The sequence below is a fragment of the Passer domesticus genome, chromosome 8 (genome assembly GCF_036417665.1).
Source record: "Passer domesticus isolate bPasDom1 chromosome 8, bPasDom1.hap1, whole genome shotgun sequence".
NCBI lineage: Eukaryota > Metazoa > Chordata > Aves > Passeriformes > Passeridae > Passer > Passer domesticus.
Window position 1 is genome coordinate 10,670,362 of NC_087481.1, and position 16,954 is coordinate 10,687,315.

The 16,954-nt window shown below is 49.6% G+C and overlaps 1 protein-coding gene, 1 long non-coding RNA gene and 1 pseudogene across 2 annotated transcripts; 1 reads left to right on the top strand and 2 right to left on the bottom strand.

Moving 5' to 3' along the window:
- Window positions 1-16,954, top strand: part of LOC135305589 (zinc finger protein 850-like) — a 652,086-nt pseudogene that overhangs the window by 436,317 nt on the left and 198,815 nt on the right.
- LOC135305820 (uncharacterized) lies at window positions 2,091-3,005 on the bottom strand. The gene is made up of 3 exons (XR_010366798.1): window positions 2,857-3,005; window positions 2,536-2,743; window positions 2,091-2,218 (listed from the first exon to the last, which is right to left on the bottom strand). It is a non-coding gene; the product is annotated as an uncharacterized LOC135305820 (long non-coding RNA).
- LOC135305821 (probable inactive protein kinase DDB_G0270444) lies at window positions 8,498-9,510 on the bottom strand. Its single transcript, XM_064429465.1, has 3 exons — window positions 9,359-9,510; window positions 9,033-9,246; window positions 8,498-8,715 (listed from the first exon to the last, which is right to left on the bottom strand). Exons 1-2 carry the CDS (start codon window positions 9,380-9,382, stop codon window positions 9,037-9,039), a joined length of 234 nt encoding a protein of 77 aa, XP_064285535.1. The 5' UTR covers window positions 9,383-9,510; the 3' UTR covers window positions 8,498-8,715; window positions 9,033-9,036.

A 16,954-nucleotide genomic window follows, 5' to 3' on the forward strand; every position in this document is an offset into this window, starting at 1 on the left:
TTTCTTAGAGTTTCAGGCATGTGTTGTGTGGCTGTGCTGCCCCCCAGGGCCAGGCTCTGTCCCTCTCTGCTCCAGCTGGTCGTCTGTGATTTTTATTTGCAAACCACCTCTCTGACCAGCTTCCACTTTGCTTTAAAAATTCAGCACCACATTTGTGGCTGAACAGGTCCCAGAGCTGGGGAGGAGGATTTGAGATGCAATTTGCATGACAGAGTTGTTACAGCGGGGGAAATGTCACATCCCTCCTGTGCCTGGAGCTGCTAATCTTGTTCTGAACACTGAAAACCTCTTCAGCTGCTCTCATTATACCTCAATTTGATTACTGCTTTGATTTCACACCTCTTTCATGCAGGCATTTCCTCTCTCCTTAGCTGGAATTGTCAGGCCTGAGGAGAGAAATTTTGTTGAGCCTTGGGACAGTTCCCAACATCTATCCCTGCTCCTAAAGCTGCTTTGAATTATCTTGGGAACCTGAGCATGAGATAAACTGTCAGGACTTTAGTGAGAGGAAAAGTAAGGCACAGAAGCCAAAGTGTAAATGCAGAGTCTGGGGACTCTGTTGTGGGGATCTGGGCCCTGCAAACTCATGTTGTTCTCTATGAATGGCTGATTCCTTCTGTATCTCCTCCTGAAATTCTGAGCACCAGGGCTGGTGCTGGAACTGCAGCCACACAAACTCCCCATGGATCTGTGTGGGACCCAGTGGGAATCATTGATTTGCTGCTTTTGATGAAAAGTTGTGACATGAACCTCAGTGTCAGGGAGGTGACACGTTAATGCTGCTGCTGTCAGACAGTGCCCACACACCGTGTCTGGAGACAGCTCTGGAGAAGATGAAGAAAAACCAGGATTAAATCCCATGTGCTACTGAGCTCTATCAGAAACTGCTTAGAGTGAAGTCTGTGAAGTGACTGGGGAGAGCTGGGTGAAAGGGACAGCTCTGAGAAATGTGTGGTACATCAGGGATGTCCTAATACTGATCTTTGCACAGAGATGAAAACTTGTCAGTTTGCATGGCCTGAATGTCTGGTTCTGGAAATTCTGCATTGCACAAGATGTGCTGAGCTCATCTGGCTCTGAAATATCATCTCTGCACCTTAGCCAGGAACAGCATCAGAGTTCTGAACAGATTCATCAAAATCAGTCATAACCCAGAGGCAAACCTTGGCAATACACATCGGTGGCAGGTGAGGAGACCAAAGGCTTCCATTCTTGTTCTTGCAGAATGAATTCAGCAATAAAATAATCCTCTCTCTTGGCATTAAAATACTTTAGTTTCAGCTCTGCCCCAGACTATCAGTGTCAAGTATTTCACTGGGTGCTTGTGGGTAGGTTCTCCCCCTGGAGCTCTCTGCAGGTTGATGCTAATTCCAGATGTTCCCTCAGCTTCAGATGTTTTGCTGCCTGAGCAGAGTGTGCAGAACAGGGATTACAAGCACTGGCATTTGCTGTGCTAGAAAGTGCAAGGGACAAATTTGTGCCAATGAAGGTCACACCTTGAACTAGGAGGATCAATTCTTCTTGTGCTCAGCAGAGTCTGGGGAGAGAGGGGGTTTCCAAAGGAAATGTTGGTCCATGTAGGGCTGAGGCTCCCTCCAGGCTGGCTCCAGCCCCTCAGGGTGCCCAGGAGCAGGGCTTGCCCACAGCCCAGTGCTCCCTCCTTAGCCCTGGGGCTGCCCAGGGAAGAGCCATGGCTGAGGCTCTGCAGGAGCACACAGGCTCAGCCCTGCTCCAACATGGGATCCATGGGCCAGGGCACGCTGGGCTTTGCCCCTACAGCTCCCAAGTGTGTCCAGAGAAACTGCAAGGAGAGGCTCACCTTTGTCAGTGGGACCCCTCTGTGCACAGGGACCCCCACTCCTGGGGTGGCTGTGCCAGGGACCTCCAGCCCTGGGAACCTGGAGCAAGTGGAAACAACCACCTTGCAAAATGCTGCCTGTGCCTGAAGCAAATGCAAGGAGAACTGGGGTGTGAAAAGTAAAATTTGTTTATTACAGAAGAACAGCAGGAAAAATACTGAACATATTTACATTGTAAGAATATTTGTAACAACAACAATCGATAGAACATATATACATAAAAAACTACCTAACAAAAATATGTGAAACGTATTTACAGAAGTCAAAAATAGCCCTACAATCTACATTCTAAAGAACAACAACAAACTGTAGAACATATATACAAAGGTTGGTGTCTCTGTCTGTGCTGTCCATCGCACCTGGAAGAAAAGCAAATGGCACGGTCAGTCCAGTCAGGCACAGAGGGCTCTTGCATGTGCCCCCAGGCTGGCACATGCTGGCCCAGCAGCAGGACTCTGCTACCAGAACTGAGCCTGGCTGGCTCTGGGACGGAACTTGTGTGGAGTAAAGCAGGCACAGGACAGGCTGTGGATGGCCACCAGAATCCAGTGCCCTGGGTACAATGTCCCTGAGCAGGGAGCACCCAGCCCAGCCCCAGCCTGGCAGCAGGAGACCCACTCTGCCTGTCCTGCTGCTGGCATTGGTCTTCATGCCAATATCAGGGCCTCTTCCTCACCTTTTTAATCAATATCCATGTCCTCAATGGACTCTTCCATATCCACATCCATCTCTTCTTCCTCATCCACATACACATCCATCTCTTCTTCCTCCTCCACATCCACATCCATCTCTTCCTCTCCAGCGTCTTCTCCGTCTATTTCCATCTCCACCTCCGTATCAATCTTTGTATCTACCTCCATCTCCTCCTCTCTGTCTGGGGCAGCCTGCAGAGGTAGCAAAACCTCAGAGTGGGGTCCCTGTCCCACTCCATGCCCACAGAGCTCCAGCCCACCCGGGCAGGTGTGGGGTTGTCCACCTCCATGGAATGGCACCATACCTTCCTCAGAACAAAGAGGAGCATCCTGCAGGGCTGGATGACAAAATCCAGGCACTAAGGACCTTTCAGGACTGAATGGGTTATCAGGGGGCAGGTGAAAAGCAGAGTGGGCAGGAGCAGGGTGAAGAGCATGTGAACACAACGAACAACGGTTGTACTGTGCCCTTTGCTGGGCACTGGATGTTCCAGCTGGAACGTGGGCTGTGACATCACAGTTCCCAGGCTCCATCTGAAGTAGACAGTGGAGACCGTGGAATGATGGAGTCCCTGAACGGTTGGGCTTGCAAGGGAGCCTGAAGAACAACATCTTGTTCCCAGCTGAGCAGTCTTCCCCCAGAGCAGGCTGCTCAGAGCCCTGTTCCCAAGGATGGGGCATGCACAGCCTCTGTGCACAGCCTGGGCCAGTGCCCCACCACCCCCAGTGGAAAAGAGCAGCTTCCTTAGATGCAGCTTCAATCAACCTGCTGCAGTTGAAAGCCATCCCCCCTTGTCCTGTCAGCACAGGCCCTGCTGAACACTCTGTCCCCTTCTTTCCTGTGGGACCCTTCCAGTCCTGCACAGCCACAGGGAGGCCTCCCAGTGTCTCCTCTCTCCAGGCTGAGCATCCCCAGCCCCACTTGCCCAGCAGTCAGTCACATCATGGCCAGTCAAGGCTGCAGGGTAGCAAATAGCATCAGGAACTGAGAGATGCAAGCTTTAGACCCAGGTTTGCCTCTAAATGTACAAAATTAATAACAGTGGAGAGGAAGATGGTGGGACACTGGTTCTGTTTTAACTGGTGATTTATTTTTCTTCTTTTCTGTCATGCTGCCCCAGGTTTTTCTGTTTGAAAGGAAGCTTGGCACAATGTCCATTGTCTTCTCCATTTGTGAAACTCTAAGTGGAGTCTGGGCAGGCTGATATGCAGAGCAAAACCTGAAAATACACTAGTGATCCTGAGCCTGTGGGATGCAGCTAAACCCAGCCAAAAGCAATTTCTGGAAAGCTGATCCTGGTTTACATTGTCTTGAGTTTGGCTTTGCCAACTTCACCAGTCATTTATGAAAAACCAAAGAAAAAACTCAAACCAAATCAGACAAAAACCCAAACAAACACAAACCAACCCATGCAAACTGATCCAAGAAATAGATAAAAAACGCCAAATAAAACCAAAGGAAATGAAGAGTTAGTATTAGTTGTGAGGATAGCACAGCAGGCAAATGGCTGCTTCCCACAGGATCACCATCAAAAGCCACATAGAACAGCTGCTCCAAAATATACCCAACAGGAGAAAAAGAAAAAGTGATGCATGGCAACTTTGGGGGCAGCTCCACATTCAGGTGAAGGATGAGCACGCAGTGGTACAGATCCAGCATTGCCCACCCTCCAGGCTGCTGTTTGCTCCTGGTGAAAGCCCCTTGCAGGACTGTGGCCCCTCTCAGTGCAGTGTCAGTCACTCCCAGAGCTCTCAGCTGAGCCACTGGCATTTGCGGAGTGACATCCAGGCACAATCCTGCTGCCTGCTGAGCATCTGTGGAAGATCCTGAGCATCTTCATGCCTAGCAGCACAAAACAGCTCAGGCTTTCTCTGAACTGGTTTTCAGGGGAGGTTTCCATATCCCTGTGAGATCTGTTCATCCCTCAAAACATCTGACTTGGTGTACAACAATGCATTTGGGTTTTTTCCTTCCTCCTGTGTGCCAGTGAGAAACCATCCATGGGAATGGAGGATGTTGTGTGCAGGGCAATGTATTCCTGGCTTGCCATTTTGTTTCACTGTCACTCAGCTGAACATGGTCCTTACCTAACAAGGACTTCAAAGAAATGGGTAGGAATTTTGGCTCCAAGAGGAGCAGAAAGCACATTTTCTACACCACATTCCAGCAGATTCCCTTTCCCTGGCAGAAAAGTGATTGCCACTCATCTTCCTGGGAAGAATGTGAAGACACATTCAGAGATCCCAGGTTCAGCTGGCATTTGGCTTTGTCTACCTCATTTCACACATCCACTTTCAAGGGCCATTAGAAGAGCCACGTCTGCCTTGCTACCCAGAAGTTCTTCCCAGGAAAACAACCAAAAATTTGCTGTCCTGTGCTGTGGTAGAAATCTCATCACAATTGTGACTCTGTGAGCAATGACAGCCAGTGATTTTGGGGCTGTAACAGCCGAGAGTGTGGCAGAGCAGGTTTGATATTCTTTTTAGAGTCCTGAAAGCATTGTTCCTAAAACAATCTTTCTCTCCTGTCTTCTGTCATCAACTGTGGAACAGAGAAAATGGAAAGGAGTAGAGGTTTGTTTAAATTTACTTTATTTTTAAGTCTTCAAATAGTGTCAGCTCGATGCATGATACTTTAGAAATTGGATTAGTAGCACCTATTTCATCCCATCAGAGAGGTGGGATTGAAGACTTCCAACAACAGAAACACTGGATGTGCAAGAGCTCAGTTTTCCACCCCTCACACAAATAACTTGCTGTACTATTTGAAGCAGCCTCAGCCAGATCAATTAAAATACTGCTACAAACAACAACAGAATGAAAATGTTCCACCAAATGGGGAAAAGGAAGAAAAGTGGGCAGCAGCCCTTTCTTCAGAGCTTGTGTTGATTTTGCAAAGTTAGATGCAAACAAGGTTTGCCATATTTCTTTCCTAGAAAAATGCAGCTATTGAATAGAAATCTATCTCTGAGGCTGCTAAGTTGGGTATGATTTTAGACCTGGGAGGAGCAAAACAGGTTCCAGAGAAGCTGTGGCTGTGTCACCCTTGGAAGTGTTCAAGGCCAGGTTGGATGGGGCTTGGAGCAACCTGATCGAGGGGAAGGTGTGCTGAGTCTGGTGAGTCCATGAAAAGAAACTTTTGGTTTTCCTGACATGCTGCCTTTGCAAGGGGAGGTCACAACTACCCCACATAGTTTGAAATGCCCTGAGCAGAACCCAGCTGTGCTTTCTCACAGCTGATGAGGGATTTTCACTTGTATTTTATGGGGGATTTTGACAGGGCAGAGCAAGAGCAGCTGAATGTGTTTGACAGGCAAAGAGGGCCAGTGTGGCAGCAGCTGAATTCAATGGAGCTTTTCCTTCTGTGATCCTGTACAACCTGAGGCACTCTGGGGCTCTTGAACCTGGCAGCTGGGCAAGTCAGTCATTGGAACAAGTGATAAATTAACCTGCTCCACTCTCTTGAGCATGGGTGTGATGAGCCTTAAGTAAAGCCAGGAGCACTTGCCAGGATGGGAGCTTGTTCTTTGCCAGGGAGGAGGGAGAAAATCTTGCTTGGAGTAAATAAAGCAACTCTGCTTCCCCAGGAAGATGAAAAGAAGGAATTAAACATGTGAATGCTGCATGGAATAATTTGCACAAGGCTATATCTCGGCTGCTATGCAGGAATGTTCCAATTCAACCATGATTCTCCCGACCTTTATTTTTCTGGGTTTCCACCACACGATACAAGAGACTCTCACTTGAAAAAACCAAAACACCTTGTGGGGAGACATTATTTCCTTTCTTCAGGCTGTCTCTTTCTTTTGTTCCCTCCAGAGCTCTCACTTCATTTCTGCTGTTGTTTGGAGCATGTGCTTACATCCTTGCTGATCCCCTGGGCTTCTTTTGGCTCTGGGTGTCACGGACACTATTAATGGTGGGTTTTTTCCCCTCCATCTTCTTCTGTTTCTTCATGTGGTTTACCTTCATTCACCTGTTGGAGTGATGGATTTTTCTCACCTTTTATTACTCAGTGCTTTTTCTTCATTCTCTAATACCAACTTCTCACTTGCCCTGTGGCTGTTAGGTGCCAGTTATGGAAGCATGAATTCTTTCTCTAGTGCTTGTCTGAGCTTTCTCGGGGAGCTGAGAGCTCTTTGGGGTTCAACTTGACTCACTTCAGCGCCTTCCTTGGTGCTGCCTGTGTACTTGAACACTTGAAGGGAATAAAGTCTCAGTGTGGAGATGACAGTTGTGAAACGATGGCCCTTTTGGAGAAGACAAGAATGCTATTGTCAATCTTTTCAAGGATAAATGGAGCACCTGGTTTTGGGAGAAACCGGCTCAGCTCAGTGCAGAGGTGGCTGCTGCAGGTGCCCAGGTTTGGAGGGAAGGCTGCAGCTCCTGGGGATGTGTTGGTGTGGGGCTATAAGGTTTGTGCTGGGTCCCTGGAGCAGTGGGAACACCCCACAGGGAGATGCACATCAGGAAATGGGTGCAGAAAGGGCCTGAAGTGTGACCAGCTTTGGTGAAGGGTTCCATAGGAAATAATATTTTTACTGAGATTTTGGACAATTTGAGGCTCCTTCTCATGTCCTTTGCCCGATGAACATTCCCCCTTTGCAAGAGCTTGGGGAATGCAGAGCTCACACAATGAAAATCCCTGATCATTATATCTCTTTTCTGTTTTTTGGTGTTGTCATCCCAGCAGGAGTCAGAGGAAGAGAATATGTGTGACCTGCCTGGCTTTAACGTTGTGCCAGGAACAATGCCATGGGGAGGCTGGTCAGAGGAGCATCTGAGAAGTGTGTGGTACATCAGGGATGTCCTACTACTGATCTTTGCACAGAGATTAAAAAGTATCAGTTTGCATGGCCTGAATGTCTGGCTCTGGACATTCTGCATTACACAAGATGTGCTGAGCTCATCTGGCTCTGAAATATCATCTCTGCACCTTAGCCAGGAATAGCATCAGAGTTCTGAACAGATTCATCAAAATCAGTCATAACCCAGAGGCAAACCTTGGCAATACACATGTGTGGCAGGTGAGGAGACCAAATGCTTCCATTCTTGTTCTTGGAGAATGAATTCAGCAATAAAATATCCTCTCTCTTGGCATTAAAATACTTTTGTTTCAGCTCTGCCCCAGACTATCAGTGTCAAGTATTTCACTGGGTGCTTGTGGGTAGGTTCTCCCCCTGGAGCTCTCTGCAGGTTGATGCTAATTCCAGATGTTCCCTCAGCTTCAGATGTTTTGCTGCCTAAGCAGAGTGTGCAGAACAGGGATTACAAGCACTGACATATGCTGTGCTAGAAAGTGCAAAGGACAAATTTGTGCCAATGAAGGTCACACCTTGAACTAGGAGGATCAATTCTTCTTGTGCTCAGCAGAGTCTGGGGAGAGAGGGGGTTTCCAAAGGAAATGTTGGTCCATGTAGGGCTGAGGCTCCCTCCAGGCTGGCTCCAGCCCCTCAGGGTGCCCAGGAGCAGGGCTTGCCCACAGCCCAGTGCTCCCTCCTTAGCCCTGGGGCTGCCCAGGGAAGAGCCATGGCTGAGGCTCTGCAGGAGCACCAGGCTCAGCCCTGCTCCAACATGGGATCCATGGGCCAGGGCACACTGGGCTTTGCCCCTACAGCTCCCAAGTGTGTCCAGAGAAACTGCAAGGAGAGGCTCACCTTTGTCAGTGGGACCCCTCTGTGCACAGGGACCCCCATTCCTGGGGTGGCTGTGCCAGGGACCCCAAGTGTGTCCAGAGAAACTGCAAGGAGAGGCTCACCTCTGTCAGTGGGACCCCTCTGTGCACAGGGACCCCCACTCCTGGGGAGGCTGTGCCAGGGATGTCCAGCCCTGGGAACCTGGAGCAAGTGGAAAGCACAACTTTGCAAAATGCTGCCTGTGCCTGAAGCAAATGCAAGGAGAACTGGGGTGTGAAAAGTAAAATTTTTTATTACAGAAGAACAGCAGGAAAAATACTGAACATATTTACATTGTAAGAATATTTGTAACAACAACAATAGATAGAACATATATACATAAAAACCTACCTAGCAAAACCTACCTAACAAAACTATGTATTTACAGAAGTCAAAAATAGCCCTACAATCTACATTCTAAAGAACAACAACAAACTGTAGAACATATATACAAAAGGGTGGTGTCTCTGTCTGTGCTGTCCATCGCACCTGGAAGAAAAGCAAATGCCACGGTCATTCCAGTCAGGCACAGAGGGCTCTTGCATGTGCCCCCAGGCTGGCACATGCTGGCCCAGCAGCAGGACTCTGCTACCAGAACTGAGCCTGGCTGGCTCTGGCATGGAGCTTGTGTGGAGCAAAGCAGGCACAGGAAAGGCTGTGGATGGCCACCAGAATCCAGTGCCCTGGGTACAATGTCCCTGAGCAGGGAGCACCCAGCCCAGCCCCAGCCTGGCAGCAGGAGACCCACTCTGCCTGTCCTGCTGCTGGCATTGCTCTTCATGCCAAGATCATGGCCTCTTCCTCACCTTCTTAATCAATATCCATGTCCATAATGTACTCTTCCATATCCAAATCCATCTCTTCTTCCTCATCCACATCCACATGCATCTCTTCGTCTCCAGGGTCTTCTCCGTCTATTTCCATGTCCTCCTCCATATCAATCTTTGTATCCACCTCCATCTCCTCCTCCATATCAATCTTTGTATCCACCTCCATCTCCTCCTCTCTGTCTGGGACAGCCTGCAGAGGCAGCAAAACCTCAGAGTGGGGTCCCTGTCCCACTCCATGCCCACAGAGCTCCAGCCCACCCGGGCAGGTGTGGGGTGTCCACCTCCATGGAATGGCACCATACCTTCCTCAGAACAAAGGGGAGCATGCTGCAGGGCTGGATGAGGAAATCCAGGCACTCAGGAGCTGTCAGGAGTGATCAGGCTATCAGGGGGATAAGAAGAGTGAAAGGCGAGGGCAGGAGCAAGGTGCAGAGCGTGTCAACACAGCGGCCAAGTGTTGTGTTGTGCCCTTTGCTGGGCGCTGGACGTTCCAGCCGGAGCGTGGGCTGTGACATCACAGTTCCCAGGCTCCATCTGAAGTGGACAGTGGAGACCGTGGAATGATGGAGTCCCTGAACGGTTGGGCTTGCAAGGAAGCCTGAAGAACAACATCTGGTTCCCAGCTGAGCAGTCTTCCCCCAGAGCATGCTGCTCAGAGCCCTGTTGCCAAGGATGGGGCATGCACAGCCTCTGTGCACAGCCTGGGCCAGTGCCCCACCACCCCCAGTGGAAAAGAGCAGCTTCCTTAGATGCAGCTTCAATCAACCTGCTGCAGTTGAAAGCCATCCCCCCTTGTCCTGTCAGCACAGGCCCTGCTGAACACTCTGTCCCCTTCTTTCCTGTGGGACCCTTCCAGTCCTGCACAGCCACAGTGAGGCCCCCCAGTGTCTCCTCTCTCCAGGCTGAGCATCCCCAGCCCCACTTGCCCAGCAGTCAGTCACATCAGGGCCAGTCAAGGCTGCAGGGTAGCAAATAGCATCAGGAACTGAGAGATGCAAGCTTTAGACCCAGGTTTGCCTCTAAATGTACAAAATTAATAACAGTGGAGGGGAAGATGGAAGATGGTGGGACACTGGTTCTGTTCTAACTGGTGATTTATTTTTCTTCTTTTCTGTCATGCTGACCCAGGTTTTTCTGTTTGAAAGGAAGCTTGGCACAATGTCCATTGTCTTCTCCATTTGTGAAACTCTAAGTGGAGTCTGGGCAGGCTGATATGCAGAGCAAAACCTGAAAATATACTAGTGATCCTGAGCCTGTGGGATGCAGCTAAACCCAGCCAAAAGCAATTTCTGGAAAGCTGATCCTGGTTTACATTATCTTGAGTTTGGCTTTGCCAACTTCACCAGTCATTTATGAAAAACCAAAAAAAACCTCTAACCAAATCAGACAAAAACCCAAACAAACAAAGAAAGAAACCCATGCAGCAAACCAATCAAACAAATAGATAAAAAACGCCAAATAAAACCGAGGGAAATGAAGAGTTAGTATTAGTTGTGAGGATAGCACAGCAGGCAAATGGCTGCTTGCCACAGGATCACCATCAAAAGCCACATAGAACAGCTGCTCCAAAATATACCCAACAGGAGAAAAAGTGATGCATGGCAACTTTGGGGGCAGCTCCACATTCAGGTGAAGGATGAGCACGCAGTGGTACAGATCCAGCATTGCCCACCCTCCAGGCTGCTGTTTGCTCCTGGTGAAAGACCCTTGCAGGACTGTGGCCCCTCTCAGTGCAGTGTCAGTCACTCCCAGAGCTCTCAGCTGAGCCACTGGCATTTCCAGAGTGACATCCAGTGGGATACCATTTTCGGTTTGTCTCCTAATGCCACAGGGGTCCTAAACAGTATATGCCATCCCATTTTTGTTCCGTTGATATTGACTGCTTGGTTTTATTTTGTCAGCAGTTCTATTCATTATGAATTGGAATATGATGAAGAAACTAAGGAAGTTAGCACCTATAATTAGTGCACATAGCTTAACTGATGCGGCAGCTCATTTAATGCTTGCTAGGAAAGACCTAGAAAGATTTAATGAACAAAATTGACAAAACAAGAAATGGGGGATTTGTAATAAGTAGTTGTGGGAACTCAGTACATCACTCCGGATGTCCAGAGCTACCGAGACAACCCTTGGGGGGCTCGGTGGCCCTGGAATGTTGCCAAAAGTACCTGGTGGCTTGACTTTGATCCTTTTAAAGAAATGACACCTGAAGGTGAGGAGATGAGAGAATTTCAGGTCTGAATGGTGAGGGGATGTTATTTACTTGTTAGAACTCAAGTTAGAATGCACTGTACAGGGGGGTTTTATGTGTTGTACAGGGGGGTCTAGAATTCTGTGCATGGATCAGGAGTCCCAAGATGGAGGAATTTGGGCGTGCCCTGTCCTTCTTCTTTCTTCTCCTTGGCATCCATGTTCAGGATGATGTTGGCATGTGTGGATTGGTTCATAGAAAGAGTACACTTGCCAACAAGGGCAGAAAGTATTGGGAAGTAAAGGTAAATATCTAATATGTAATTTTCATTATAAAAGAGACAACCGCCTCATGGGCGGGAGAGAGTGCCTTTGGCTGTCTTGCTGATCAGACCTCGGCTGGACAGACAGAAAATCTTTGTAGATAAGAAATAATAAACTCAACTGAAGACCTAAAAGCAAGAGTCCAGACTCCTTCTTCGAGAGCGTGGCCTACCCAGAACCACTTTTTCCCGTGCTGGGGCAGAGACAAGTAACAGCCGACCCCGGCAAGTAGTAATACATTTGTTCATTAATTAAATCAATAGCTAAATAACTATACAATATAAAACAATAGTTAAATAGCCAAAAAAACTTCTTGTGCAGATACATATGGTTGCTGGTTTACTATAGTGCTTTGGGAATTCCATTGTAAAGTTATGCCTTGTGAAAGGAAAGTAATGAGAAGCAGCTGTAACAACAATCCTTAAACTTGCTAGAATTGCTTAGCTTGCAGAAAGTGTATAGTACTAGTAAGAATTGCTTAACTTGCAGAAAAGTGTATAGTGTTCTGTATAGATATGCCTTATAAGGCATAAGTTCACTCAGCGTTCACAAAGAGGAAGACTAAGGGGGACTAAGCCTTCATCCCACGACCACCAGAAGGCAGAAAAAGACACCATAGCAACTGAATGAGCAAGCGCAGAAGACAGATCACGTCATCCCTAAACCCGGAGAAGAAGGCAATAAAAGGTGGACTCAGGGGATAGGAATTTTGTGAGCCAAAGTGGAGCGGAGACTCCGGGCCGCCCAGCGCTGTCCTTGCTTATTCTTGCTTGCAAAAATAATAAAGATAATTATTTGATCCTTAAATTCAGTGGACTTGTTTATCACACTGCCCAGACCCTAAACTGCCCCAAATGTGCCCCAGAAATGTCTCCAGGGACCCCAAAGTGGCCCCTTTTACCCTGTCCATGAAAATAATAAAAAAATATGTCAAAAGATCTAAAAATAGCACTAATTAGCATTAAGAAGGAGAAATAAATGGCCAGTAGTGGTCAGTGATTTAATGAAAGGAATTGTTTTATTTAAAACCAATGACAAATAATTTTTGATTGCTAAAAATGTATTCAATTTTTCACATAAATATCAAAGGTAATAGAAATATACAGTAATACTAATATAAATTTTAAAACTATAATTATAATTTTATAAATTAATCAATCTTATTTATTTTAAAAATGAATAATTTTTATGTTTTGGGCTGTCAGTCCCAGGTGGGCGATGTCAGACATGGTGAGGCTGGGGTGAGGAGCAGCTTGTCCAAACAGGGTCAGCGTGCAAGGGGCTTGTTCCTCTCCATGCCCAGATCTCCTATGAGAGACATTCAGCATCAAGATCACCTGGGGAATCGTTCTTTCACCTCTTTTCTGAACTGAAAAATAAAAACCCACACACGTGATTAAAACCAACCATCATGCAGTCGGTGCACTGTGAAATCTCCCCCCTTAACAGAACTCCAGACTGACTCCAAGCTGCTTCACAAGCCCTGGAGACTTGGAGGAAAATTGAAGGGAGACAAAGAGCTCCTGAGGGCTTTCTGTGTTTCAATCAGCCCCATGGTGGATTTGGGGCTGGGTCCAGGAGACTCAGGCACTGAGAGAAGGATGAAGAAGCTGCTCAAGGAGTCAGCAGCAAAACTCCAAGTGCCTTGGAGCATGGCTGGGCCCCAGTGAGGGCAGGGAGTGCCAAAGGCTCCCCAGAGACTGCTGAGAGCAGATCCTTGAGGCCAGGAGTGCAGGGAGCCCAAGGCTCAGGCAGGGAACTGCAATGCTGAGCAAGGCCTGGGCTGGCTGGGGGAAGCAGAAAGGCCAAGCCCTGAGCCCAGCCTGGGCCAGCAGGGCCTGTCCCTCACGGGTGGCTCGGGGCTCTCTGTGGGGCAGGGGGATGTGAGGGGCAGCAAGGACAAATGCCATCAACCTGCAGCCCCGGCCAGCCTGGCCAGGGAGGCCGAGGGAGAGCCAAAGTGCAGCCCCTGCCAGGAAAGTTCCTGCTGTGGGGCCTCCAGAGGCGCTGCCCGAGCCCAGGGCACAAAGGCCTGGGTGCCTGTGGCCCTGCCAGCCCTGCCCAGACCTCGGCCATCTGTCCTGCAGGCTGTGCCCCCTGTGCGTGCTGCTCCTGTGCCCTGGCCGGCTGCACTCGCCCCTCTCGCTGTGCCCCAGCATTTCTCAGCCAGCGTTTCTGTGCCCTCCCTGGGCTCCCTGCACCCAGCGCTGCCGGCTCCTGGCACACAGAGCCGGCCATGGCCCAGCCTCACGCTGCCACACCTCAAGCACCACAATTCCACCCTGGCAGGGACTTTGCTTTCTCCTCAGCTCCAGCCTGAACCTTCCAAGCTGCACTTTGGGGATGTTTCCTGCAATTCCCACTCCCAAGGAAAGCTCTGTCTTCTGATGCTCACAAACAGGGAAGGGCTGGTGGGAGAAGTGCTGGTCAGAGGCTGTTTGGGGCACAGTGACCATGAAATTATTGACTTTTTAAATATTCTGTAAAAGAAGGAGGGGCATCAATAAATCTTCTACACTGGACTTTTGAGGGCAGACTTGGGCCTGTTGAGGATGCAGATTTGGGGAGTACCAAATCAGGTATTGATTTTTTTAAAAAAACAGCCCTTAAAAACAACTAGTTCCAGGAAGGATGGAAACACTTCAAAAAAGAAATCTTGAAGGGGCAAGAGTAGGCTGCCTCCTTTGTGCAGAAAGATGACCCAGAGGGAGAAATGACTGGCCTGGCTGGGCATGGAGCTTTTCAAGGAAAAGGGGGATTAAAAAGGGATTCAAAAGGATATTTTTAGGGATTAAAAAGAGGGCGCAGCACCTTTGGACATAGAGGCAGGTAAATCAAGAAATGTTTAAGGATGTTGTTAGGTCATGCAGAAAGAAAATTAGGGAGGTAAAAGCTCAGTTAGGACTTAACTTGGATACTTCTGTGAAGGTTAATTATTATGTTTTTATAGGTACATTAATGTGAAAAGGAGGGGTAAGGACAACCTGCATTTCTTACTGTGAGGGATATGATTACCAAAGATGAAGAATGGGCTGAGGTACTTCACCCCTTCTTTGCCTCAGTTTTCAACAATAAGACAGGCCATCCTCAGGACAAGTGTTCTCCTGAGCTGGTAGATGGGCACAGGGAGCAGAACAGCCCCTGGAATCCAGGAGGAAGCAGCTGGAGACCTGCTGAGCCACTCAGGTGCTCACAGGTGTCTCTGGGATCAGAGGGGATCCATCCTAGAGGGATGATGGAGCTGGTGGATGATCTCCCCAAGCTGCTCTCCATCATTTACCCTCAGTCCTGGATCAGCAGGGAGGTCCCAGAGGAGTGGAGGTGCCAATGTGAGCCCATCCCCAAGAAGGGCTGGAAGGAGGATCTGGGGAACTCCAGGCCTGTCAGCCTGACCTGGGTGCCTGGCAAGGTTATGGAACAGATCACCTTCAGAGCCATCACAGGGCACCCACAGGATGGCTGAGGGACCAGAGCCAGCCAGTGAGGATTTCAGTATCTGCACTGATGATCTGTGTGAGGGGATTGAGTGCACCATCAGCAAATTTGCAGATGACAGCAAGCTGGGTGTGAGTGTGGATCTGCTGGAGGGTAGGAGGGCTCTGCAGAGGGCCCTGGACAGGCTGGATCCAGGGCCCAAATCCAGCAAGGTGAGGTTTAACAAGTCCCAGTGCCGGGTCTTGCACTTTGGCCACAACAACCCCTGCAGTGCTACAGGCTGGGGACAGAGTGGCTGGACAGCAGCCAGACAGAAAGGGACCTGCAGGGACAGATGGACAGCAGGCTGGACATGAGGCAGCAGTGTGCCCAGGTGGCCAAGAAGGCCAATGGCTCCTAGCCAGGATCAGGAATGGTGTGGCCAGCGGGAGCAGGGCAGTGATTCTTCTCCAGTGCTCAGCACTGGTGAGGCCACACCTTGAGTGCTGTGTCCAGTTCTGGGTCCCCAGTTTAGGAAGGACATGGAGGGGCTGGAGTGTGTCCAGAGAAGGCCAAAAAGGCTGATGAGGGGTCTGGAGGAGAAGTTTGGTTGAAAGCACATGAGGGAGCGGTGGTTAAGTTAACTGGATGATGCTCTGGGTAGACAAGGTAGTGTTAGGGTGCAGGTTGGACTTGGTGATCTCAAATGTTTGTCACAATAAACTGGAGTGGTTTCCCTGGAGTCCCCCAGACCTTGCTGGCCCCAGGGGCTGATGGCATTTGTGCTCCCTCAGGTTCATGTCCCCACAGCAACAGCATGGGGGTGCTCCTGCCTGCTCTGTGCAATGCAAACAGGGGCTCCTGAGCCAGTGCTGCCGTGGCTGTGCCTGCAAGGATGCGGCACCTGTGTGAGCTGGGGGAGAGGCCAGGGCTGCAGAGGGGGGATGTTGTTGGCAGCTCCATCAGGACGCTCTGGGATGCTGCCCTGGGCTGTGCAGTGCACTGGGGATGGATCAGCCCCTGCTCTGCTGCTCCTTCCCGTCTCCCCCAGGGCCCTTGCAGAGCCCCAGCCATGCTGTTTGCCCCCAGCCTGCCCACGGCCAGCCTGGGGCTGCTCACCCTGGGGCTTTTCTGTGCTGAGCATTGGGCTGGCCGTGTTCTTGAGAGAGCCTGGGCAAGGAGCCTGGAGCCCCCAGGGCCTGGCCTGAGGCGTCAGCGCTGCCCCAGCAGTGCCCATGGCCTGTCCCTGCTGCAGCCCCGGCACTGCCACCCCCAGGACTGTGCCCGGCCCCGAGAGCACTCAGGCCCTGCAGCAACACCAGGGCCACCAGGGCAGCGGGGCAGGGCCACGGCAGCAGCACTGCCAACACCAAGTGCTGCTGCTGCTGCTGGGCACAGCTGCTGTGCCAGCACTGCTCTGCCCCCAGCTCTGCACACAGACATTGCTGCTGCAGCTCCAGAGATGGCAAGAATAGAGGGATCTCTGCAGAAAACTCTGCTGGGAGATCCTTTAGTTCTTTTAAAGTCACTGAGAACACTGCTCCTCATTGTCACAGTCTGTGGCCACAGGGAAGGTGGAGAGAAACAAAGTCAGAAATGGCAGAAACAATCATCTAGCTTTAGGGAGAATATTAAAAAAAAAAAAAAAGACAGGGAAATCAAAGAACCAAACCAACAGAACTATCAAAATTTAATTTTGTTACAAGTGATTTGCAGAAATTGGCAATCAGTTTAATGCTTCCTAAGATGTCCAGTCATCAGTCTCCACACTGCAGCCTTGAGCTCCTGGTTCCTCAGGCTGTAGATGAGGGGATTCAGGGCTGGAGGCACCACCGAATACAGAACTGACACCAACAGATCCAGGGATGGGGAGGAAATGGAGGAGGGTTTCAGGCAGGCAAATACCGCAGTGCTGAGAAATGCATTTCCCCTGCATTTTTCCTTTACAGATTCTTTCAGTCATCTCCTGA